This window comes from Salmo salar, chromosome ssa20 (genome assembly GCF_905237065.1).
Source record: "Salmo salar chromosome ssa20, Ssal_v3.1, whole genome shotgun sequence".
NCBI classification, from domain to species: Eukaryota; Metazoa; Chordata; class Actinopteri; order Salmoniformes; family Salmonidae; genus Salmo; species Salmo salar.
In genome coordinates this window covers 54,608,171-54,632,745 of record NC_059461.1, presented here as the reverse complement: position 1 = coordinate 54,632,745, position 24,575 = coordinate 54,608,171, and the positions used below count along the sequence as shown (strand labels likewise).

At 42.4% G+C, this 24,575-nt stretch overlaps 2 protein-coding genes across 4 annotated transcripts; both read left to right on the top strand.

The window, feature by feature from the left end:
* Nucleotides 1-693: 693 nt before the first annotated feature.
* On the top strand, nt 694-20,340 carry LOC106580808 (myelin protein zero-like protein 3). Of its 3 annotated transcripts, none has more exons than XM_014162264.2 (6): nt 694-958; nt 4,545-4,711; nt 6,653-6,866; nt 7,495-7,651; nt 8,036-8,105; nt 19,539-20,340. In XM_014162264.2, exons 1-6 carry the CDS (start codon nt 889-891, stop codon nt 19,608-19,610), a joined length of 750 nt encoding a protein of 249 aa, XP_014017739.1. In that variant the 5' UTR covers nt 694-888; the 3' UTR covers nt 19,611-20,340. The 3 variants fall into 3 exon arrangements, with proteins under 3 accessions (XP_014017739.1, XP_014017738.1, XP_045559573.1); XM_014162263.2 differs by lacking the exon at nt 19,539-20,340 and adding an exon at nt 11,942-12,674; XM_045703617.1 differs by lacking the exons at nt 694-958; nt 19,539-20,340 and adding exons at nt 3,358-4,088; nt 11,942-12,674.
* Nucleotides 14,563-24,575, top strand: LOC106580809 (neuromodulin). Its single transcript, XM_014162266.2, has 3 exons — nt 14,563-14,825; nt 20,310-20,928; nt 23,740-24,575. The coding sequence occupies exons 1-3, from the start codon at nt 14,796-14,798 to the stop codon at nt 23,820-23,822; spliced, it is 732 nt and encodes a 243-aa protein (XP_014017741.1). The 5' UTR covers nt 14,563-14,795; the 3' UTR covers nt 23,823-24,575.

The following is a 24,575-nucleotide window of genomic DNA, read 5'->3' as shown; positions in this document are numbered from 1 at the left end:
TAATGGTATCAGAGTTAAATTAAGACATAAATAACTTCAAAGGGCTCTTTAACGTAGGCGTGTACACAGGGGTAAACTGTGGAAGAGATAGACAAATATCTCACCCATTAAGGATAATTACAAAGTTAAAGACTGGGGTTCTGGGACAGGGGTATTGTACTTTAGGAATAGCTGGCCGCTCCCACAGGGTAGCCAAAAGTTTACAGAGAGGGATGTTTGGCTGATGAGAAAGGAGGATTAGACACACAATGTCACATAAGGTGATGAGTGGCACTGAAAGAGGTTTAATTTACATTCTGCAGTGAAAAAAATGCTTTCCAATTGGGTGATGTTACTACTACAAAGACATAATGACAAGCACATTGCCAACGTAAAAACCATGCAGACCTACTCAGGTAAGTGCAAAAGATGATGAGACTCTTCTTTTGCTCTGTCAAACTCCTCCTCGTCAGTGCTACTGAAGTTTTGTTGAAGGTAAAAAACGCGCTAAGAATATGTGATGCCAGGTCAAAGATGGTTAATAAATTGAGATAGTTCACTCAGGCCGTTTACCATTGAAAAAAATGCAAGTTCCGGTCTACTTAACTGGGTGTGTCTCCCATAGACAGTAATGCAATAGCAGCTCGGTCTGGTCTACTTAGTTAATTGAAAAAACGGGTGAACAAACAGCGAGTGGGGTGTCTCGCTTCCTATTCCTTCTTTGGCCAGACTGCGCAGTGTCTGCCATACTTCCTGAAACACCTGTTTGTCAGTTAGTGGGCACTGGACAGGCACAGCGGAGCAAATGAGTTACACAAAAACATGGACGACGAGTCCCTGGAATGCAAAATTTGACTAGACTTTACAATTTATTCTAATTGTTCTAAACCCCTACCTCATTTTACTAAAATGGTTCGGCAACAACATATGAGTATACGCTTGAACATTGTATTGTTGCAGTATTTAATGGTTTGTTTTGGTGAGTACAACCCTCTCATTTGTCGAGCTCGTTTTCAATGTCACAGATCGCCGAATTTGCGACACAAACAAATTAAACACAAACATTCGCGTCGTGGGTATTTTATAGAATCCTGAATTTGTACCCTGTATAATTGTCTAGGCCTACTGTTTTTATCCTACAGACTCATTCATTGTGAATTATTGTTAGAATTATTATAATAAGCCACCTTCATTTAACATAATATATACAACATTTTGATTAGGCTACTATGTATCCATTTGTGAATAGCCACTACCAAATAATTATACTGCATGTTCACAACAAACCAAATTGCGTCTGAGGCCTATGTTCCTTACAACAGGAATGCAGTATTCTGTCATGTGAAATTCATGAGACCCATGGCTTTGACCTTTTTCCTTGTTTTCAATTTCACTCACGTTTTGTTATTGAGTTTAAAGTAGCCTGCGTGAAATGCAAAGCATCCATGATCTATAACTGAATATGACTCTTGGGTGAGGTCTATTGACATTGATCAGATTTATATAACAATTCATATTCGGAAATTTACTGGTTGGACAGTAGGAGGAGTCATTTCCTGTATGTTTGAGACATATGTGGATAAATGCCAATGGGTTGCCAACTTTCCCATCAACAATTTGAATGTCAACAGCTATCAAGCATCTGTTACTCGAAAGGCTCTTCAGCTTGAAATATTATTATTATTATTTTACATTTTTTTGCTACCATGGTTATGAGATTAGCTTGTTCATTTTCGGTCCACTTTACAATGAGGTCTTTTTTAAATAGTGCAGGATTTCTGCATATTAACCCAATGTAGATCACAGTACTCAGACTGTCTCTGTGTTCATAGAGTTTTTTTTGAAAAAATGTCTGCTTTGGATGTGACCTTCACTTGTCTCTGTGGGGACAGTGTACAAAAACTTGCAGTTGAAGTCAGAAGTTTACATACACCTTAGCCAAATACATTTAAACTCCGTTTTTCACAATTCCTAACATTTAATCCTAGTAAAAATTCCCTGTCTTAGGTCAATTAGGATCACCACTTTATTTAAAAATGTGAAATGTCAGAATAATAGTAGAGAGTGATTTATTTCAGCATTTATTTCTTTCATCACATTTCCAGTGGCTCAGAAGTTTACATACACTCAATTAGTATTTGGTAGCATTGCCTTTAAATTGTTTAACTTGGGTCAAACGTTTCTGGAAGCCTTCCACAAGCTTCCCACAATAAGTTGGGTGAATTTTGGCCCATTCCTCCTGACAGAGCTGGTGTAACGGAGTCAGGTTTGTAGGCCTCCTTGCTCGCACACACTTTTTCAGTTCTGCCCACAAATGTTCTATAGGATGGAGGTCAGGGCTTTGTGATGGCCACTCCAATACCTTGACTTTGTTGTCCTTAAGCCATTTTGCCACAACTTTGGAAGTATGGGGTCATTGTTCATTTGGAAGACCCATTTGCGACCAAGCTTTCATTTCCTGACTGATGTCTTGAGATGTTGCTTCAATATATCCACATAATTTTCCTGCCTCGTGATGCCATCTATTTTGTGAAGTGCACCAGTCCCTCCTGCAGCAAAGCACTACATGATGCTGATTCACGGTTGAGATGGTGTTCTTCGGGCTTGCAAGCCTCCCCCTTTTTCCTCCAAACATAACGATGGTCATTATGGCCAAACAATTCTATTTTCGTTTCATCAGACCATAGGACAGTTCTCCAAAAAGTACGATCTTTGTCCCCATGTGCAGTTGCAAACTGTAGTCTGGCTTTTTTTATGGTGATTTTGGAGCAGTGGCTTCTTCCTTGCTGAGTGGCCTTTCAGGTTATGTCGATATAGGACTTGTGTTACTGTGGATATAGATACTTTTGTACCTGTTTCCTCCAGCATCTTCACAAGGTCCTCTGCTGCTGTTCTTGGATTGATTTGCACTTTTCGCACCAAAGCACGTTCATCTCTAACAGACAGAACGTGTCTCCTTCCTGAGCGGTATGACGGCTGCGTGGTCCCATGGTGTTTATACTTGCGTACTATTGTTTGTACAGATGAACGTGGTACCATCAGGCATTTGGAAATTGCTCCCAAGGATGAACCAGACTTGTGGAGGTTTACACATTTTTTCTGAGGTCTTGGCGGATTTCTTTTGATTTTCCCATGATGTCAAGTAAAGAGGCACTGAGTTTGAAGGTAGGCCTTGAAATACATCCACAGGTACACCTCCAATTAGCCTATCAGAAGCTTCTAAAGCAATGATGACATTTTCGGGAATTTTCCAAGCTGTTTAAAGGCACAGTCATCTTAGTGTATGTAAACTTCTGACCCACTGGAATTGTGATACAGTGAATTATAAGGGAAATAATCTGTCTGTAAACAATTGTTGGAAAATTACATGTGTCATGCACAAAGTAGATGTCCTAACCAACTTGCCAAAACTATAGTTTGTTAACAAAACATTTTTGGAGTGGTTGAAAAACGAGTTTTAATAACTCCAACTTAACTGAATGTAAACTTCTGACTATCTACTTATCTACTTGCTCAAAGGCAGAAGAATTGTTATGTACTGTTGAAATCTGAATCTCTGAATCACATGCAGACCTACAGTATGCTGTATGTTAAATGATACTTTTGCATTTCCCTGTGTGGGTTGGAATTCACATGGAAAATACAGTATTGAATCTTTGGGGGTGGGCCTGTTTTGAAATATAACACACATTATTTAAATCTTTTGTCTTTTTATTTTTTTTTACATTGCACAATGTCTGCATTGGCGATGCTCGTCACAAGGAATACTACTACTACTGTAGGCTGTGTTGTTATTGCCATGTTTGCTGACAGTTGATGGAAAGATCAACAGCTTTTGTTGTTCGCTTGCCAATCCAGGAAGTGGTAAAGGACTATTTTACATGTGCCACTTGTACATACACTTGTTATGTAAATCGTTCGAAAATCAGCTCCTCCTCAATTTCTACACATTACACAACGGGTGTGCAGTACTTGTTTCGTAGGCATGTTCTAGGCAGAACAGCTATTAAATGGTTGAGATTTTGATTCATTGTTTGGAATGCTTGTGGTTGTTATGTCTGTATGCTGCCAATGCCAGACTGTCAATGAAAAGATAACAACGAAACAAGGTAAGAGAGAGAGAACTAGGACACTGTTACTGCTGCAGCTATTCTTGAGTCGTCTGGTAGTCTTGTTGTCAGAGGATGCCAGGGAAACAATGTCTCCCATGGAAAATGCATTAGATTGTGTAATTCCAATTAATAGCAGGCAGTGTAGAGAAGTTTTATTGTTGCCATCTGGGTACTGGGTTAATACTGGGTGAACAATGTGGGCCTTTAGGGGTACCTTTGACATTGTGATTATATGCAATTGTAAAATGAGACCTTTAGCTTTATTCTGTTTATTTTTGTTTTATTTATGTGAACTACCTTTCTTCCAAATTATTAATCTTTTGACTATCACAATGTATTTTGTTCCCAACTGGATTTCACTCAACATTCTGTACAATTGTCTGCCCTTCCTCCTCCTGAATCTATCTTCCTCACTTGACCACCTCACCCTCCCTGCCCTGCTGTCTCCCTCAGTGCTGTGCCCTGTGTCAGGCATAATAGTGAGCTCCCCTGCGGAGGTCCATTCTGTGAGGGGTGATGCCGTCACCCTGACTTGCACCTTCACCTCTACCAGCCGAGCCACCAGCCGTATGTCAGTGGACTGGTCCTACAGGCCCCAGACCGGAGGCCCTCCGCAGGCAGTAAGTACCCACCATAGAAAATGAATCAGTATATTGAGTTGATTGATAATACAGCGCACGTTGAACGAAGAATTATTGTGCTTTTACGCCCTGGCATGGGTACACTCAATATGGCTGCCGCCGGCCCTCCCATCCCAATACATTGACTTGAATTGTGATGCCCGTTAGAGTAATTCTATTTCTATGGTACCCTTAACCCCTGGAAATATCTCAGAGACCCCAGGCAGTTAGGGGCAGGAATCAGGATCACTATCCTACATCTTGGTGATGTGGTAAATGTATGTTAAGTTGCGGTCAGGTCTCCGACACCAAAGCTCCCCTAGATCCAATTTCCTTGTCGATACTCTTAGCAGCTGACCACGTAAGTTTTTAATTCCATTTGGAGGGCCGATAATGTATACGCTATGTAGTTGTTGGCATATCATATCCTATAGGAGCACTCAGCGCTAATGTGCTTCGGCTCCCTTGATGGGGTGATAGGAGCTGTTGGTTTAGTCATTAAGATGTAGTAGTCAGGCCTACTGCTATGTCAGTGTCAGCAGATAGTGTGGGCTGTTACGTCACTAACACAAACTCTTCATCCTAGGTGTGTGTCGGCTGTATAAGCATAGCAGGGGTTGGTTTAAATTCTTTATTTACTCGAACAAGTTTGTTCTGTGCAACTATAGACAGACAAGGAAACGTGTATAACTTTTTGCCGCATAGCCCAACAGAGCTAGCCAACACAACAGAGCTAGCCAACACAACAGAGCTAGCCAACACAACAACGCTAGAGAGTGAATTTGTCTCTCATAGTACATTTATTTCCATCCAATTTCATTAGCGGATTCGGACACTTTTATTGCCACAATCGTATATCAAAAGGCACTGTGAATAAGTATTTGAAAACTCAATCAGAAATATCATTTATCAGCCAATGCTTGAGAACTATGAATTGGTGGTGGGCTTCAGTCTCCCTGCATAATTATCGATATCTTGATGAGAATGAATTTCCAGGGTTGAAAAGGCAGCTCAAAATGTCCAACGATTAAATCACATATCCGTAGCAACGGATAGCAAGGAAGGATTTGGATGGCTTGTGATTTAAATTCCTCTGAATGACACTGAATGAACACCTCCAGTCAATCAATGTCCTGTATAAGACATGAGCAAATCAATTCAATATCCATTTTGATGGCCATGATCCACCAGGTTTTTATTTGGTGAGTCACTACCGTTACGGTAACCACAAAGCTTTGAACCACAAGACCCTAACATTTGCACCCGGAAAGATGGTTTCCCGGACCCAAATGAGTCCTGGATTGAAAATCATTCAATGATGAATCTACATTGAAAGTGAGTTTTAGTCCAGGACTAGCTTTAATCTGTGTCTGGCTTTGAATGTTTCAGAGGTACTTGGCTAGTTGTAACCTGTCTGAGGTTGGCCTAAGTATCTGTCTGGGTTGACTGGGTGCAGTGATTGACAGCACACTAAATCCAGTCTCAGCTCTATGGCTGTCTGAACTGAAGTGCCTCCTGGAGAGCCCAGCCCATACAGAGCTATAAAACAATATAACTGCTAAGCACCATTGATTGTTAACAGGTCTGCCGTGTGTTGGTCTTTGTGTATATATTCCTGTGCCGTTTATACACTGTGTAATTTGTTTTCTTCAATGTGGCTCTTTGACACTTCTTATTGTCTATTTGTCGGTGTGTTGCCGTCTGATGAGTAAAGCCCTATTTTAGCTTCAACTTTATTCAAACCCCTTTTTGAAGCCATTCCCAGCCTTCTACCCCTGCTACTTTTCGAAACGCGGTAAAGGTTAGTGTGATTGATGCAGTATTTCTGTTGTCTGTGTCTTGTAAAGTGGCTCTGTTGTTGCCAATGTCTGAGTAACACTGTCCTAACCTAACCCTATGCCTAGAGTCATCACAATCTCTCCTCTCCTCTTTGTTCCCCAGTTCTTCCACTTCTCCTCTCTGGTGTTCCCTCCGCGGGACGGCCAGTTTAATGGGCGTGTGAAGTGGCTGGGCAGCCCGGCCCGGGGCGAGGCCTCCATCCAGCTCCTCAACGCCTCCCTCAGCGACAACGGCACCTACACCTGCTCCGTCAGGAACCCCCCCGACGTCCACGGATTCCCCACCTCACAGACCGTCCTCACCGTGACGCCCGAAGGTGAGGCAATTCCTCAGAGAAATGTATATTTAGGGCCAAATTCTAACTTGAGATGGGTGCATGTGAATCATGCACTGATGTTAATAGGACTTTTGAGAACATTTTCCAGTAAGAACATTTGTGTGCGTCTCAAGTCAGAATTTGTCCCGTAATTGAGAGGCAGGAGTTTAAGATTTGTTAGTAAAGGTGATTGTGGGTTCACCCTGTTGACCTTAGGAATGATGACGTGTAGAACATGACTGTGTGGGAATTGTGGCACTGGGGAGATTTACTTCTCATTGGGCAGTAAAACCTACATCGTGTTCAATGCTGGTATGGTCGGTCACATTTATTGATGCCTTTTCGAATACTTATAGAGTTCAGTATGTGTGCATTGTCACATTTTTCACAAAGCTAAAACAATCCATCTTTTAGAAGCTTTTGAGGACAGGATGCAGATTTATTTTAAGGGTTTATTAAAGCAATTGCACACGAAGCCGTGCTGAACTACCTTTTTAGTACGGCTGTGCTGCGGTCATAGGTACAAGGCAGATCTCGTAACTAAAGAGATTAAGGAATCTTAACCGTCTCCACTTTGTGCTGACACGGAGTGTGTATGTGGTTATGATGAACCCTCTCCTCTCCACAGTGCTAGCAGTTCACTTCTCGGACGTGGCGGTGCTTTTAGCCTTCATCCTGCTTCCTTCCGCCATCATTACGCTGGCTCTGCTGGGTCGCATGTGCTGCTCTCCGAGGGACAGGAGCCAGGCCCAGGGTTACCAATCACCCATTGAGGTCACACCTGGGTGAGTGGATTTACTCCTCAATCAGTGCACCAGTTCTTCAGGGCCTCCTAGACATATGGACATATGGCTTTAAAGAAGTGATATGGTTTTGGTAAAGAGAGCCCCCATCGCTGACTTGCTGAGTGGACACTGGGTTTTTCTCAATTAATCTTTCCTTGATTCCTTTCATCCTCGCCTCCTTCTCAAAATGCATTGGAGAAGAGGGTCCGAGGGCAGGGTCAGTGGACCTTCTCCTCCAATTTCGATTGAAAAGAAGCCGAGCAGAGATGATACAAGGAATCAAGGAAAGATCAATTGAGAAACGGCCTTGAGCCAATATAGCAAATTGCTAATGCTGACTGTTTTGTGATTTGACCAATTTGAACTCGACCATCTTTTTGACAGAGAGGAGACTGGCTTCAAGCAGATCCACAGAAAGGAGAAAAACATGACATGCTGCCACATATATTTGCTGGTATGGCATGTTTCTTTTTGCTTATGAATTAGTTAGGGGCACATGTCTAGCCCGATCAATTTCAAATCATGTATTTGTCACATGCGCCGAATTCAACAGGTGTAGACCTTACAGTGAAATGCTTACTTACAAGCCCTTAACCAACAATGCAGTTTTAAGAAAAAATAAGTGTTAAGTAAAAAATAACAGTAACAAATAATTAAAGAGCAGCAGTGAAATAACAATAGCGAGGCTATGTAAAGGGGGTACCGGTGCGGGGGCACCGGTTAGTCGAGGTTATTGAGGTAATATGTACATGTAGGTAGAGTTAAAGTGACTATGCATAGATAATAAACAGAGAGTAGTAGCAGCAGTGTAAAAGAGGGGGGGGGGGTAATGCAAATAGTCTTGGTAGCCATTTGATTAGCTGTTCAGGAGTCTTATTGCTAGGGGGTAGAAGCTGTTAAGAAGTCTTTTGGACCTTGACTTGGCGCTCAGGTACCACTTGCCATGCGGTAGCAGAGAGAACAGTCTATGACTAGGGTGGCAGGAGTCTTTGATAGACACCGCCTGGTATAGAGGTCCTGGATGGCAGGAAGCTTGGCCCCGGGGATGTACTGGGCCGTACGCACTACCTTCTGTAGTGCCTGGCGATCGGTGTCCGAGCACTTGCCATACCAGGCAGTGAAGCAACCAGTCAGGATTCACTCGAAAGGTATAGCTGTAGAACGTTTTGAGGATCTGAGGACCCATGCCAAATCTTTTCAGTCTCCTGAGGGGGAATAGGCTTTGTCGTGCCCTCTTCACGACTGTCTTGGTGTGCTTGGACCATGATAGTTTGTTGGTGATGTGGACACCAAGGAACTTGAAGCTCTCAACCTGCTCTACAACAGCCCCGTCGATGAGAATGAGGGCGTGCTCAGTCCTCCTTTTCCTGTAGTCCACAATCATCTCCTTTGTCTTGATCATGTTGAAGGAGAGGTTGTTGTCCTGGCACCACATGGCCAGGTCTCTGACCTCCTCCCTATAGGATGTCTCATCGTTGTCGGTGATCAGGCCTACCACTGTTGTGTCATCGGCAAACTAAATGATGGTGTTGGAGTCGTGCCTGGCCATGCAGTCATGAGTGAACAGGGAGTACAGGAGGGGACTGAGCATGCACCTCTGAGGGGCCCCCATGTTGAGGATCAGTGTGGCGGCTGTGTTGTTACCTACCCTTACCACCTGGGGGCAGCCCATCAGGAAGTCTAGGATCCAGTTGCAGAGGGAGATGTTTAGTCCCAGGGTCCTTAGCATAGTGATGAGCACTATGGTGTTGAATGCTGAACTGTAGTCAATGAATAGCATTCTCACATAGGTCTTCCTTTTGTCCAGGTGGGAAAGGGCAGTGTGGAATGCAATAGAGATTGCATCATCTGTGGATCTGTTGGGGCGGTATGCAAATTGAAGTGGTCTAGGCTTTCTGGGATAATGATGTTGATGTGAGCCATGACCAGCCTTTCAAAGCACTTCATGTTTCAGACATTAGTGCTACGGTCAGTAGTCATTTAGGCAGGTTACCTTCGTGTTCTTGGGCACAGGGACTATGGTGATCTGCTTGAAACATTGGTATTACAGACTCAGTCAGGGACAGGTTGAAAATGTCAGTGAAGGCACTTGCCAGTTTGTCAGCGTATGCTCAGAGTACACATCCTGGTAATACCTATGGCACTGCCTTCTTGTGAATGTTGTTGACCTGTTTTAAAGGTCTTACATCTGCTACGGAGAGCGTGATCACACAGTCGTCCGGAACAGATGATGATCTCATGCATGTTTCAGTGTTACAGTGTTACTCGTCGGGTAGGCTTGTGTCACTGGGCAGCTCACGGCAGGGCTTCGCTTTGTAGTCTGTAATAGTTTGCAAGCCCTGCCACATCCAACGCGCGTCGGAGCCGGTGTAATACAATTCAATCTTAGTCCTGTATTGACACTTTGCCTGTTTGATGGTTTGTCGGAGGGCATAGTGGGAGTTTTTATAAGCGTCTGGGTTAGAGTCCTGCTCCTTGAAATCGGCAGCTCTACCCTTTAGCTCAGTGCAGATGTTGCCTGTAAACCATGGCTTCTGGTTAGGGTATGTACGTACAGTCACTGTGGGGACGACGTGATCGATGCACTTATTGATGAAGCCAGTGACTGATGTGGTGTACTCCTCAATGCCATCGGAAGAATCCTGGAACATCCTCCAGTCTGTGCTAGCAAAACAGTCCTGTAGCTTAGCATCTGCTTCATCTGACCACTTCTTTTTACTGACCGAGTCACTGGTGCTTCCTGCTCCAGAATCAGGAGGAGAGAATTATGGAAAAACATCCCACAGCATGATGCTGCCACCACCATGCTTCACTGTGTGGATGGTGTTCTTCGGGTGATGAGAGGTGTTGGGTTTGCGCCAGACATAGAGTTTTCCTTGATGGCCAAAAAGCTCAATTTTAGTCTCATCTGACCAGAGGACCTTCTTCCATATGTTTGGGGAGTCTTCCACATGCCTTTTGGCGAACACCAAACATGTTTGCTTATTTTTTTCTTTAAGCAATAGCTTTTTTTCTGGCCACTCTTCTGTAAAGCCCCGTTCTGTGGAGTGTATGGCTTAAAGTGGTCCTATGGACAGATACTCCAATCTTCGCTGTGGAGCTTTGCAGCTCCTTCAGGGTTATCTTTCGTCTCTTTGTTGCCTCTCTGAATAATGCCCTCCATGCCTGGTCTGTGAGTTTTATTGGGCGACCCTCTCTTGGCAGGTTTGTTGTGGTGCCATATCTTTTCCATTTTTTAATAATGGATTTAATGGTGCTCTGTGGAATGTTAAAAGTTTCAGATATTTTTTTATAACCCAACCCTGATCTGTACTTCTCCACAACTTTGTCCCTGACCTGTTTGGCGAGCTCCTTGGTCTTCATGGTGCTGCTACCTTGGTGGTGCCCCTTGCTTAGTGGTGTTGCAGACTCTGGGGCCTTACAGAACAGGTGTGTGTATATATATATATATATATATATATATATATATATATATATATATATATATATATATATATATATATATATATATATATATATACTGAGATCATGTGACACTTAGATTGCACACAGGAGGACTTTATTTAACTAATTATGTGACTTCTGAAGGTAATTGGTTGCACCAGATCTTTTTTAGGGGCTTCATAGCAAAGGGGGTGAATACATATGCACGAACCACTTTTCCATTTGTTTAGTTTTTTCTTCATTTCACTTCACCAATTTGGACTATTTTGTGTAGTCCATTACATGAAATCCAAATAAAAATCAATTTAAATTACAGGTTGTAATGCAACTAAATAGGAAAAACGCCAAGGGGGATGAATACTTTTGCAAGGCACTGTATGTGCTCGTAGTTCATCTATTTTATTATCCAGTGATTGTACGTTGGGTAATAGGATCGATGGTAAAGACAGATTACCCACTCGCCGTCGGATCCTTAGAAGGCACCCAGACCTACGTACCCGATATCTTAGTCTCTTTTTCCAGCGAATAATGGGGATGAGGGCCTTGTCTATAGTAAATTCTTCGCGTCCGACTCGTTACAGGGGAAAAAAAGGATTCTTCCAGTACGAGGTGAGTAATCGCTCTCCTGATATCTAGAAGCTATTTTTGGTCATAGGAGACGGTGGCAGAAACATTATGTACAAAATAAGTTACAAATAACGCAAAAAAACAAACACACAATAACACAATTGGTCAGGGCCAGCCATCTCCTCCGGCGCCATTATAACATACTCTAAATGTAGTTTATGTCTGACAATGTGAGATGTCGATGAAATATTTATCTGTTACCCCACTTCCTGTCTCTAGGATTCCGACTATGAGGATTACTACGTCCACAAAGAGAGGCCTCCGGCTCAGGGAGAGACCATGGCCGAGTCTCAGTGCTAGAGTTCCCTGGTGGTGGTCTGTAAGAACAGCGGCCACCTCCATGCCTTGCCAACGGGAGGGGTTGAACGGAATTCTCACTTACACTGTTAAAAATGCCAAGATTCCTGGACTTGGCTCTGTGGAAGGGGCAGTTTCTCACACACACCTCCCTTCTCTCATGGCTTGTCCACAGCTGATTCCGCTGGTGGGATAAATGTGAATCCTGTGCCAGACACACACACACGTTTAGCACTATACTCTAAACATTTCTGGATGGATTTTCTTATTATGAAGGAGATGCATATATTACTAAGTTATTGTCTGCTTTATAACTTTGGAAATTTAAAATAATTGTTTTTGTACAGCTATTATGCGAGTTTTTTTTGAACTATCGGTCTTCATGAAATCTATTGCTAGAATTGTAGACAATCTTTACCTGTGGCTACATCTGCTTCATTGAGTCCAATTAATATTATTTTAAACATATCTTTAGAGTTAGTGTTACATTTAAACCCGCTCAGGAGTGGACATATGACCTCACATTCTGAGGTTGAATGAATTTACAGGATTTGATTTACATGTTAGAATTTGGATGTACAGTGTAGTGAATGTTGTTGAATGCATGTATGTGCAAAATGTATTATAATTCTGCTTAATAAAATACATAAACGTTCTTGTCCATTGGTAAAATGGTTGAACTACAGCACATTTTCAATAATGTCGGTCTTTGAACCTAATCTGACTTAAAAATGGCCACCCTTGTTGTTTGAAATCCCCATCCATGTTGCTGGTGTGAACTACACTGAACAAAAATATAAACGCAACATGTAAAGTGTTGGTCCCGTGTTTAATGAGCTGAAATAAACGATCCCAGAAATGTTCCATAAGCACAAAAAGCTTATTTCTCAAAAATGCTGTGCCCACATTTGTTTACATCTCTGTTAGTAAGCGTTTCTCCTTTGCCAAGATAATCCATCCACTTGACAGGTGTGGCATATCAAGAAGCTGGTTAAACAGCATGATCATGACATAGGTGCACCTCATGCTGGGGACAATAAAAGGCCTGGCTGCCAAGTTGGTGGGCCTATGCCCTCCAAGTCCCACCCATGGATGCACCCCTGCCTAGTCATGTGAAATCCATAGATTAGGGCCTAGTGAATTTATTGAAATTGACTGATTTCCTTATATGAACTGTAACTCAGTAAAATCTTTGAAATTGTTTCAAGTTGCATTTATATTTTTGTTCAGTATAATAACCAATAGCATTTCAATAAATAGCTTGTCAGATTCATTTTCTCAGTCCAATTGATTTTGTCGTTTCATCCTAAATTATTTACAATACGGTGAAGTAATTGTTATTTCTACCCCATTTGAACTACCATGGCAACACATTTGTGTTGGATTCAGTGATTTCATGTACTTCTAGAAGGACCACTGGTTGAGTGTAACTGTAATATTACAGTTTGAACATCTTGAAGAACAATCTGGCCTTAATGGCCATGTACTCTTATGATCTCCACCCGGCACAGCCAGAAGAGGACTGGCCACCCCTCAGAGCCTGCTTCCTCTAGGTTTCTTCCTGGTACCTGACTTTCAATGGAGTTTTTCCTAGCCACCATGCTTCTACATCTGCATTGATTGCTGTTTTAGGCAGGGTTTTTGTGTAAGCACTTTGTGATATCTGCTGATGTAAAAAGGGCTTTATAAATACATTTGATTGATTGATTGATACAGTCCAAATAATAATAATAGATTGGAGTGGCTGGCTGGCTGGTTGGCATGCAGGCCAAAGTGGTGGATGGACATTCAGTAGAATATTGTAATGATTTCCCTGTGAAGACGGGATGTGGCATAATCTTGAAGCACATGTGAGGACAGAGCAGAGCCCCCTGGATCCTCTGGAATCTGCTCCCCCCTCTCTCTCTGGTCAAAGAGGGGGGTGGGGGCTCTCACCACAGCATGCATTGTGCCTGGTCATCACAACAGATTCTGCGCAAATTTGGGTAGAGAGGAGGGAATGGAGCCTGGCTCCTGCCACACCCGGCCTTCCTCCTCTCCTCCATGGCCACAGCACTGTGAGAGCTGGTACTGTTTCCATGTGAACAGAGCACTGAAGAGAAATTGACGTGTGTAAGCATTAGCACTCTGTTTCACACATCCTCATTGGCAGCAACATGCAGGTGTCTCTGCCAGAACAGGGAATTGGCATAGGTAATTTAGACTGGAGCTTGGTTTATTTATTGATCTTTACTAACAGCACTGACTGAGTGGGATTTAAGCAGGAAAATCTCCTCTTTAATATAAAAGCTATTCAGCAGTACCACCATGTAAGGAGGGACTAAAAAAGGGAGAAAAAGCCAAAGAATGGGAATTGTCTGTTGACAGATTGGATGTATTCAATCATTCATACTAGGAGCCGTGTATAGGGTGGGGTTGTAGCTCTCGCTAGTGCAAGGCTGCATGCCGGTCGCCTGTGGAGGAGAGAGGCGGAGGGAGAAGAGGGGATAGGTTCATCACAGAGCGAGAAGGAGGGGGTGTCAGCGTGAAGAGAGGGAGGGGAAGGAGGGGTTTTAAAGGGTGGGCTTGTAGTCATTGTTAGCCACCAAGTCAGAGAGAGGCGCGAGCAGGCAGACAGTGAGTGTGTGTGCAAATTGTGATGAGTAAAAGCATTAGGCGACTCAGCTGTTGATACAGCCAGTGAGCGTGTGCAAGAGTGCGAGAGCGAGGGAGTGAGAGAGAAGTGTAAGGCAAAAAGGAAGGAAAGAAGGGAAAAGAGAGAAAGGATACTACAAGTATGCTGTGCTGCATAAGAAGAACAAAACCGGTAACTGCTTTCTTTACAGATTCTCTCATTCATATCTGTCAGTTTCAAAATGTGTCTAAATTGTTCAATGTTTGGACTAACTACTTCAGTAACTGAATTGAGGATACGCTTATCTCATTGTCTTGTCTTCTTGGCTCACTGGGACTTCAGTGATGTCTCAGATGAAAAATGGACACGCCTTGTTAATGTAATTATGTTTGAATGAGTGTAGTAGCCACAATGCTTCCAGACCTCATACTGTAATAGCAGTAAGATAAGCCTGTAACATGATGCTGAGGACTTTTATACTATTATCGATCCACTACTTTACACACTGAAAGATGCATTGATAGACACTTGATGCACCTGTTTGCTGCCTTCTGTGATTGCCTTGACTGCTTTGTACTGTAATCAGGATACATGAAGACTGGGGATACTTCCTCCATTGAGCACAATGCTGTCTTAATTACCTTAAGGCTGCTCTTAATTGATGCACTACTAACAAATCCTATTTCGGTGTTATCTCTAAGAAACAAGAGGATAGAAAGGCATGTTTGCAGAGGAAAAAGGGTGGGGTAAGGCTCCACTGACTAAGACTCAACTCCTCTGGCCACGGTGTCTCCGGGGATTTCAATAGGAAATTAGGACCTTAAAGGGATTAGCACGGTTCGGGGGTTAAAAGTGTATATTGTCAATTAGGTCTTCACATGTTTATGGGTGCATAGTTGTGAAAAAACAGATGAATACATAGCAGAGAATAGTTTCTCAGAAAAGGAAGGTGTTGTGAATCTACGGGTGGGTCTTGGAGTTGTACAGTATGAGATTGTACCTTGATGTAAGTAGCTAGCAGAAGGTATTTTTTGTTAGCACAGAGCTATCTATCTGCAGAAGCTATCTAGAGTGATCAGGATTTTATCGGCTTCATAAAGCACTGGATTCCATCAACACCTGATTGCTGCTTAAATGTCAGCATGTATGAGTCATTTTAGCTCAGCCAGGCTGCACATTGCACTGAAGTGGGTGAGGCATCCCTCTCTCTCTCACACAGCTTTAATACTGCATTAAACCCTATCTCCACACAATGCTATTATCTGAATCGTAACCTACTCTCACCACAGGGAAAACCGCCTCCCATGCAGTATCCAGCCCTTAGACTCTGCTTTCTGCTTTTGAGGACTGGCTAATGAATGAATGAAGTCTCTGGATTTAGACAGCATATAAATGGTGCAACAAGAGAGATTGCTCTCAGCTTGCTGTTAAAAGCACAGAGAGCTACACACCCATACAGCAGTAGCAGCAACCAGGTTTTTCAACAGAGCCACCAGCGCACGCTGTCAGACCAGCCGTGATTGTGGAGCCTTTGTTCAAACGAGAGAGAGCAGCCTATTTAATTAAATGAGGGTGGCTATTATGGCTGAATATTATCTGGTTGCGAACATCATTCTTGGGGCCATCGAAAACATGTACAACACCGCTCATTAATTCACCGTCCTGGGAATAAGGCGTGTGTCGGAGAGGCATGAGGCTGTGCGGGTAGGTGAATGTATTCTCCTCCACCTGAACCCCCCCCCTCTCCTGCAAGAGGAGGGAGAGGAGACAGCTGGATGAAAGGGTGTGGTGCTGTGTGAGGGTAGTAGCAGCTCAGGGAGAATGGGGGAGATTCAGTTGCATTCCCATCCACTAGAAAACCAGACATATTTCTATCAAGATGAGATTTATTCAGGGGTATACCTTTACTGGACATATTGCTACAGACACCATATATTTCTTGGCAGACTTCTTTTTTTACCCTCTCCCTGTCTGGTTTCTGTGGTCGTGTGTAAGTTACACTGTGAGAGCCAAGCTATCTTTTTATTACACACACTGATTCAGTTCAAACACACATACAGATCATTAGTGTTGGTTTACTGAGATAAGGGCTGTCTTTGCGTCAGCACGCTGCATTCACCTATGTAGAGGAGCTAGGGAGCGTCTGCTTGAGCGAATAAGAATTAAAAGAGGATACAAATACCGGCTGTGTGCATTTGTGCAAGCAGCAGTCTCATTCCCCTCCTGTGGCAAAGTCCCTAATGGTTTCCAAACTGAGACAGCGGTCTGACGTGGGGGGATGGTGGCTGGCTACCGTTGAAAGATCCATCCATAAACCCACCGTGGGGTGTGGTTCACACAGGGTTGCCCACCCAAGGACAGTGGCTGGGGCCCGAGATGTACAGTTGTCTTTCAGATACCATAGCCTGGCTTTTATTGATGGTGTATCTTCTACAGGCAATCAGCTATCTAAAAGGGCAAATGCAACTAGTGTTCCTGAGAGACAGTTTTGAGATATGCTCATTTGATGAGTGGAAAGATCATGCACTGAGTGACATTAAGGAATCAGATTGTTGTTTGAATACAGTTGTCTGAAGCTGTCTCAGGAGTCTAGGTGTCAGTTGACATGCCGATGCTTTTTAACATCGATTGATTATTCAATTATTTTTAGATCTTCAGTGATTGAGGTTTAGAAGGGATATACTGTAGGTTTGTAGGAAAATACCATTGGAACTGTCTATACAGAACTCTCCCCAGACATCTGATTGGAAGACATTTCCTAATGTCAGATTAAATCAGTTTGATATGGCTCTCAAAATGATGTTCTATATTGCTGTAGGTACATTGGTTAACGTCAGACATTAACATGCAAATATATTGCTTTGGACAGTCTACCATTCATATGTCTGGGAAGCCACCTAGTAGACTATACAAATTCATTGTTTGGTGGGTTGAACGGACAATATAAATAGGTTGATTGTGGTAAAACTGTTGTAAAATCGGTGTAATGAGTTCTATTCTCCTATTTGAAAAATGATAGCTGGTCTCAATACATTTATCCGAACTAACAAACAAAACCCCCCCTATAATCCCCAAATGGACAATGAAACATCTTCCCTTTTAATACCAAAATGACGTCATCTCTCGTATTCCCAAAACAGTTTACAATTGAAGTTTAGCAGATGCTCTTATCCAGAGCGACATACATTAGTGAGTGCATACATTTTCCATACTGGTCCTCTGTGGGAATTGAACCCACGACCCTGGTGTTGCAAGCACCATGCTCTACCAAATAAGCCACATGGGACCCACTTTTTTTGGGGGGCATTCAAAATGTTCACCATTTTTAGGAGATGCTCTTATCCAGAGCAACTAGGGTCAAGTGCCTTGTTCAAGGGCACATCGAGAGATTGTTAACCTAGTCAGCTCAGAGATTCAAATCAGCGACCTTTTGGTTACCGGCCCAATGCTCTTAACCTCTATGCTACCTGCCGCCCTTCTCAATCGCCATAAGTCATTCTATTTGAGCAAGTGCGTAGACCAAAATTTGGCAATTGTGAGCACCTATGAGATCATGCATATTAAAGATACCATTACGGCTGTGAGGGTGTGCCAGACACACTGTATTCACCTCCTACTCTAACAGTCTATCAAATCTCACTGTTCCATTAGCACATCACTTCACTCAATTATTCCAAAATAATACATAGTCATGGCTTTAAAAACATTATATATTTGTTGGTAGCAGGTGATTAAGACATCTTTCTCCTCCTAAACGTGCCGCACGCACGCACGCACGCACGCACGCACGCACGCACGCACGCACGCACGCACGCACGCACGCACGCACGCACGCACGCACACACACACACACACACACACACACACACACACACACACACACACACAGAGACCCTGAAAAAACGCCCTGACCAATGGAACAGCCAGCTCCTCCCTGCTACCCTGATTAGTAACCTGATTTATGCTTTCCTATTGGCTGCTTCCCCAAGGGGTCAGGTGTAATGTCAATCATAGTGACATATAGTCTTTCATAGCCTAAACCAGTAGTTTTCACCCTTTTTTGGTTACCATACCACCAACTGAATTTTGCTTTGCCCAGAGTACACCTGAAGTACCCACTCATGTGCATTTTAACAGTAAGCCTATTGTCTCATGAGTCTTCTCAAGTACCCCCTGTGGATAGGCCAAGTACGACCACGGGTCCTAGTACCCCTGGTTGGGAACCACTGGCCTAAAACAGCAGACAGGGCACTGAGTGATGAGTTACATGTAGCACTCTGGTTGTCAAGGTAACGTTTGATCGTTCGGGGGGAGGATGGCTGTGCATCTTGACGAGGTAGCAACCAAAGATGGACCCAAAAAGCAGCTTTCAGGGATCTAGTAACTAAACAATGCTGTACGCCATTACTGATGTTATTATGACTATGTTATTGATGATAGTAACCGATTACAGTATCTAAAAACATAGCAAAACAAATACTAATTGGAAATGAGATGAATCATCAAGACGTAACTGATCCACATGCAGCACTCTTTGGCGTATTATGCAACGAGACCAAAAATGTAGCGTATTTGTAACAAGAAGCAAGAATCCCTCTGGAAAACGTCACATTGGGAACATCGTAAAAGACAAAGCATGTAATACTCTTAGCTACATCATAGATTTAGAATCACTGTCTCTTTGATTTGGTTTAGTCCACACTGCCTGTTACGTTTCCTTTACGTTGGTTCCCTCTATTATTTTCAGATTAACATAGTTTGTCGGTGTGAGATAAACTCATAATTGAAATCAATACAAGCTGTTTATTTCTTTATTCATTTTTAATGTATTGATAATTTTTTGCTTTGTCAATTTCAACATCATTGTTTATTTTTCCTTATTTCACTTCATTTCTTTTTCATTAGATTTATAAGAATCATAACACAGCCCTCTATTTGACGGACCACTCCAACTATGGATCCAGATATCAAAGGTAACATCTTGACGCTCTGTACAGGCTCCAACACCTATCCCACTCCCACTCCTCATCTTTTCCTACATTCTGCTCCAACCATGGCCACCAACGTCTTAAAACCCAAACCTGAACAACCGTGCTCAGATCCACATCCCACTCTCACCGCCTGCTCGGACTGTACCTTCTTCTGCCTTGAACAATCCACCTTTTATTCATTTCCCTTGATTCTGCTTATAATCTAGTATCTATTTTGGGTGGTGGGTATGTTGTTGGAGATGCTTTTTGGAAGTGTTCTTATTCAGAATCATTGGGATTGTATGTGAGTGACATCCGATGCGTTCACCACGGTGGAATGCTATCTGTTCATCTGCCACAATAACAGACGTAATTGGTTGGATGTTGATAGAAAAGGGCTTCATATAATAGTTACTGTCACTCACTATTTGGCAGGCCCGTTGAGTATGGGCCTCTGATACCACTTCATTGGAGACCTTTCACATTTAGCCATGAGGATGGGATGGAACAGCTTTCTAAGAGCTTAGTAGGTCACCGGAAGGGTACCTGTTTGTTTCTTTGAAGCGGCAATTGAAATTCTTGTTGGTTAGATAACAATGATATTGCTTCATTTTAGGGCAGACACAAAATGTCAATAGTAAGCCCTTGGTGGTTTGTTGTCTTCTAATATGCTCATGACTTCTTGACATCCTGTCTCTTTCCCAAGGTTGAGAAGAATGAAGAGGCTGACCAGGAAATCAAGCAGGATGAGAAGAAACCAGAGGACAAAGCCCACAAGGCAGCCACCAAAATCCAGGCCAGCTTCCGTGGACACATACTCCGGAAAAAAATGAAAGATGGAGAGGAGGATGAGGAGGCCAGTCCAGCTGTCCCAGAGGAGGAGGCGAAGGAGGCGGCAGATGGAGAAGAGGAGAAGAAGGACGTCCCCACTGCGGCTGAGCAGGCTGCCGAGGAAAAAGCCCCCCCTGGGATTAAAGAGGAGGAGACGAGCCAAGCCAAAAGCCCCATCTCAGAAAAGCCAGCAAACTCTCCTGCCCCTGTCGCCACCTCTCCCGTAGCCGCAGCAGCAGCTTCTCCCACCGCGGCGCCTTCAGAGCCTTCCAAAGAGGAGGCCAAGGCGGAGCCTGGCGACACCAAGGAGAAGCCCAAAGAGGTGGACAGCAATGAGGTTCCGGTTTCTGCCCAAAACCCCTCCACTGATTGTGCTGAAAAGAGTGTGGAGGGTGGTGCTGCCCAGGAGGAGTCCAAACAAGCCGACGTGCCTGCTGCTACTGTCAGTGAGACGGCTGAAAAGGAGGAGCCTCACCAAACACAAGACAAAAAAGGTAGGCCTTATTGTAACCCAGCCTCTGAGATGCCCATCCATGTAGATGAGCTTAGAAATAGGCTACAAACGCAAAACAAACCATATAGGCTACACAATAGCTCGTATAATACATTTATTATTAAGAATAAAATTGTCTGTGAGCCAAATTTACAAAATGACATCATGTCAAGCTGTTACTCATAATCTCTTTACATGATATTTGATTGGTTCTAAGTATGAGAGAAAAGGGCAAAGGCTCAGTAGGTTATCTTGTTCCAGTCCTCGAAAACCCGGACTGTATGATGTAGCCTACCTAATGGAATATGTGCAGAATCCTCTATAGGAGGATCAGTGTCTTTGTCCTAAATGGCACCCTATTCCCTACAAAGTGCACTACCCTATGGGCCCTGGTTAAAAGTAGTGCACTTTACAGGGTACAAGGTGCCATTTGGGACAGAAGCTTAGACAGGACTGGGATAAACTAGGTCATAGGGGCTGCACTGTCTGCAGGTTGTCATAGTTACACATACCTGACTACTGGTGTAGACCCGGGATACCTGGCCATGGTTTTCAGACTTAACGAATGATAAATTACTCAAACTGGTCAATTAAGACGGAAACCAGCAGGCGGTGAAGATATGCATGACCTGGAATGGCTAACCATCATATGAAGCACTAGTTTAGGTCATACATTTAGGTCATAAAGTCCAATGTAAAGGATATAGTACAAATGGAATTCAATATTTTAGTTCAGGTGGGCCTTCGAGCTTCAGCAAACAAAGAAAAGGAAGAGTGCTCAACAATAATGACAAAACAACATATTTTAATATTCAATATGTAGCAGTGGAGGTGTTTGTATTATCTGTCTGGTATATTCAGGGTCTATACACAATGAAACACAAGACAGTGTTGTTGGAAGACCTTTCACAGAAATATTATTGATTGAGACTTTTATGACAATTTAATGAATGACTGAAATCAACTTTATTGATCCCCAGAGAGAGAAATCTGGATAAATAATAAATGAGCTCATCTTCTAGGATGGGTTGAAATGTCAATATTTTCACAGTGATTGCATGGTTACCACTCCCTTACCTGAAACCTGCCCGTAGAATACCAAGCGCTGTGTGCGTCATCTATCATGAGTCTCATACACGCAAGTCTAGCGCCATCTCTGATTCCCAGTGGATGACTAGCACAGATGATGTCATGCTGATGATTAAAGTCAATGCAGTCATGATGACATCATTACCTCCAGGAAATTAGGAAAATAGGTTGGATAGGAAAGAACATCTACATGTCATACTAACAACTCATAGGGAAAATAAGCCTTAACCCTGTGAGACCCAATGTTGGAAAAATACATTTCCTAAATTGCATCCTGTACAGGTCCTAAACAAAGCAATTATGGCAAACACTACAAAGTGCATCTCCTTAGACCCAGATGTACTGTATCTCTTAGTAGTATTTGTTGTGTGTTGGTATGATTATTGTGGCATCAGTAGCCTCTGAAACATTGGAAAACTGTCCACTCGTCTGAGACCACACTAGTTCCCTACACAAGCAAATGTTGTAGGCCATCCATGCAAGTACATGCCTTGAAATATTTTTCCTGTCTTCTCTAAGATGTAGTGATTATGTAGAAAAAAACATATCAAGAAAAAAAAACGTTTTGAGCTAGAGGTAGTTTTGTAAGTGCTGCAAAAATGCAACATTAGGCTTGAAGGGTTGCCAAACTGAGACATTGTTTCCCTTCCAAATTCTGCAAGTAATATGGACAACCAAATACTTCAAGAGTAACTTTGATGTTCCTTCTACACATCAAAAGAAGAAAAATGAATATACATTAAAAGAATACTGCCATTTTATGGTAAAGAAGTAAAATAGATTATCTCTCCAAAATAACCGAAAATGGACAACCAAATATCTTATCCATACATATAAAAAAAACACAAATTGTTTATTCTGTTTCTGATAGCATAATACAAAAATTTGAATTGGTCAAGTCGATCAATTTGCCTATTTCAGACAAAATATGACTTCAATATTTTCCATCACATGTTAATGTTTTTGATCCATTTTGATGTGATTTTCATGTAATTTCCGTTTTCTTACCACACATTTTTGCTACCATTTGAAGTCCAATATTGCATTTTTACGTTTTCAGAATTTCTTTCTACAAATTTGAAATTCCAAAAACTGATTATTTTCATTTTCATACGTATTTAAGTATTTCTGACGGGTAAAAAAAATCTGATTTGGATCTATGCTTAGGTCTCACAGGGTTAAAAATCTGATTTGGATCTATGCTTAGGTCTCACAGGGTTAAAAATCTGATTTGGATCTATGCTTAGTTCTCACAGGGTTAAAATCTGATTTGGATCTATGCTTAGGTCTCACAGGGTTAAAAATCTGACTTCATAGTACAATTGCAATAAAATAGTACAATTGTAAAAAAAATATATATATCATAGATATTGGTGTAAATGTAGGCCAGCTGTACCAAAAACAGAGTAGATTTCTTTAGATTTAGTCTTGTACTTGAGAATCCCATCTAGCAGGTTCTGAGAGGAATGAACTGTTGTTGCTCTCTCTCTCTCTTTCTCTCTCTTTCTCCCTCCCCTCCCCTCCACCCCCCTTCCTTCCTTCCTTCCTTCCTTCCTTCCTTCCTTCCTTCCTTCCTTCCTTCCTTCCTTCCTTCCTTCCTTCCTTCCTTCCTTCCTTCCTTCCTTCCTTCCTTCCTTCCTTCCTTCCTTCCTTCCTTCCTTCCTTCCTTCCTTCCTTCCTTCCTTCCTTCCTTCCTTCCCTCCCTCCTTATTTCTTCTTTCAGATGGTGCCGAAGAATCCCAACCAGCTGAGGCTCCAGCAGAGGCAGACCAGGAGGAGTCCAAGGAGGACCAAGCGAAAGTTTAACATAGAGAAAAAAATACTATGATTACAAATGAATTTAAAGGGTGACTCTTCTCCTTCTGAATGTGAAGACAGTCCATTTTTATTTGTTTGTCATTTTTTGTGTGGCAATGATTTTCATATGTTGGGGGAGTTTCCAACATGCGTTTTTTGGTTCAAGCTATAAGTGGTATAATTTAGGTATGTTCTGTATCTTACATTATTGATTCGATGGTTGGACGTATCCACATTTTGAACTGAGTTTCAAAACCCAACAAAGCAGGACAGGACATTTTCATATTCTGCTTGAGTTTATCAAGCTTGGTTTACGTTCTTTGAGTAACAGGTCCTTCTCCTTCCGCACTTACAAAACGAACAAGTCTGACATGATTTTCACGACTTTATGGAAAACGTTGAGTACTACGACATGTTGTTGGCCCCACAACTAAAACCCCCTTCCAAATTACATGATTAGCATGAACCATCTAACAACTTGCATGGGAACTCTTCCACTAAGAGGAAATTTTCGCAGTCACAATACAAAAAAAAAGTGGCTTCTTTTTGATGTCCTTGGTGTTGTTATGACAGTTTGATATAAATTGGAATTACTCTTGCACTGATGTTAAAAAGAAAATCAAACAAACAAAACAAAAACACTTTTCCTATGTTCCTGTGAGTGCAATGTCCAGTTTGAATCTAAGGAGTTAAATTGTGAGAGAAAAAAATTATGGTTTCAATGTCTGTTTTCAAAATAAAGCAATGTGCCAATTACCATCA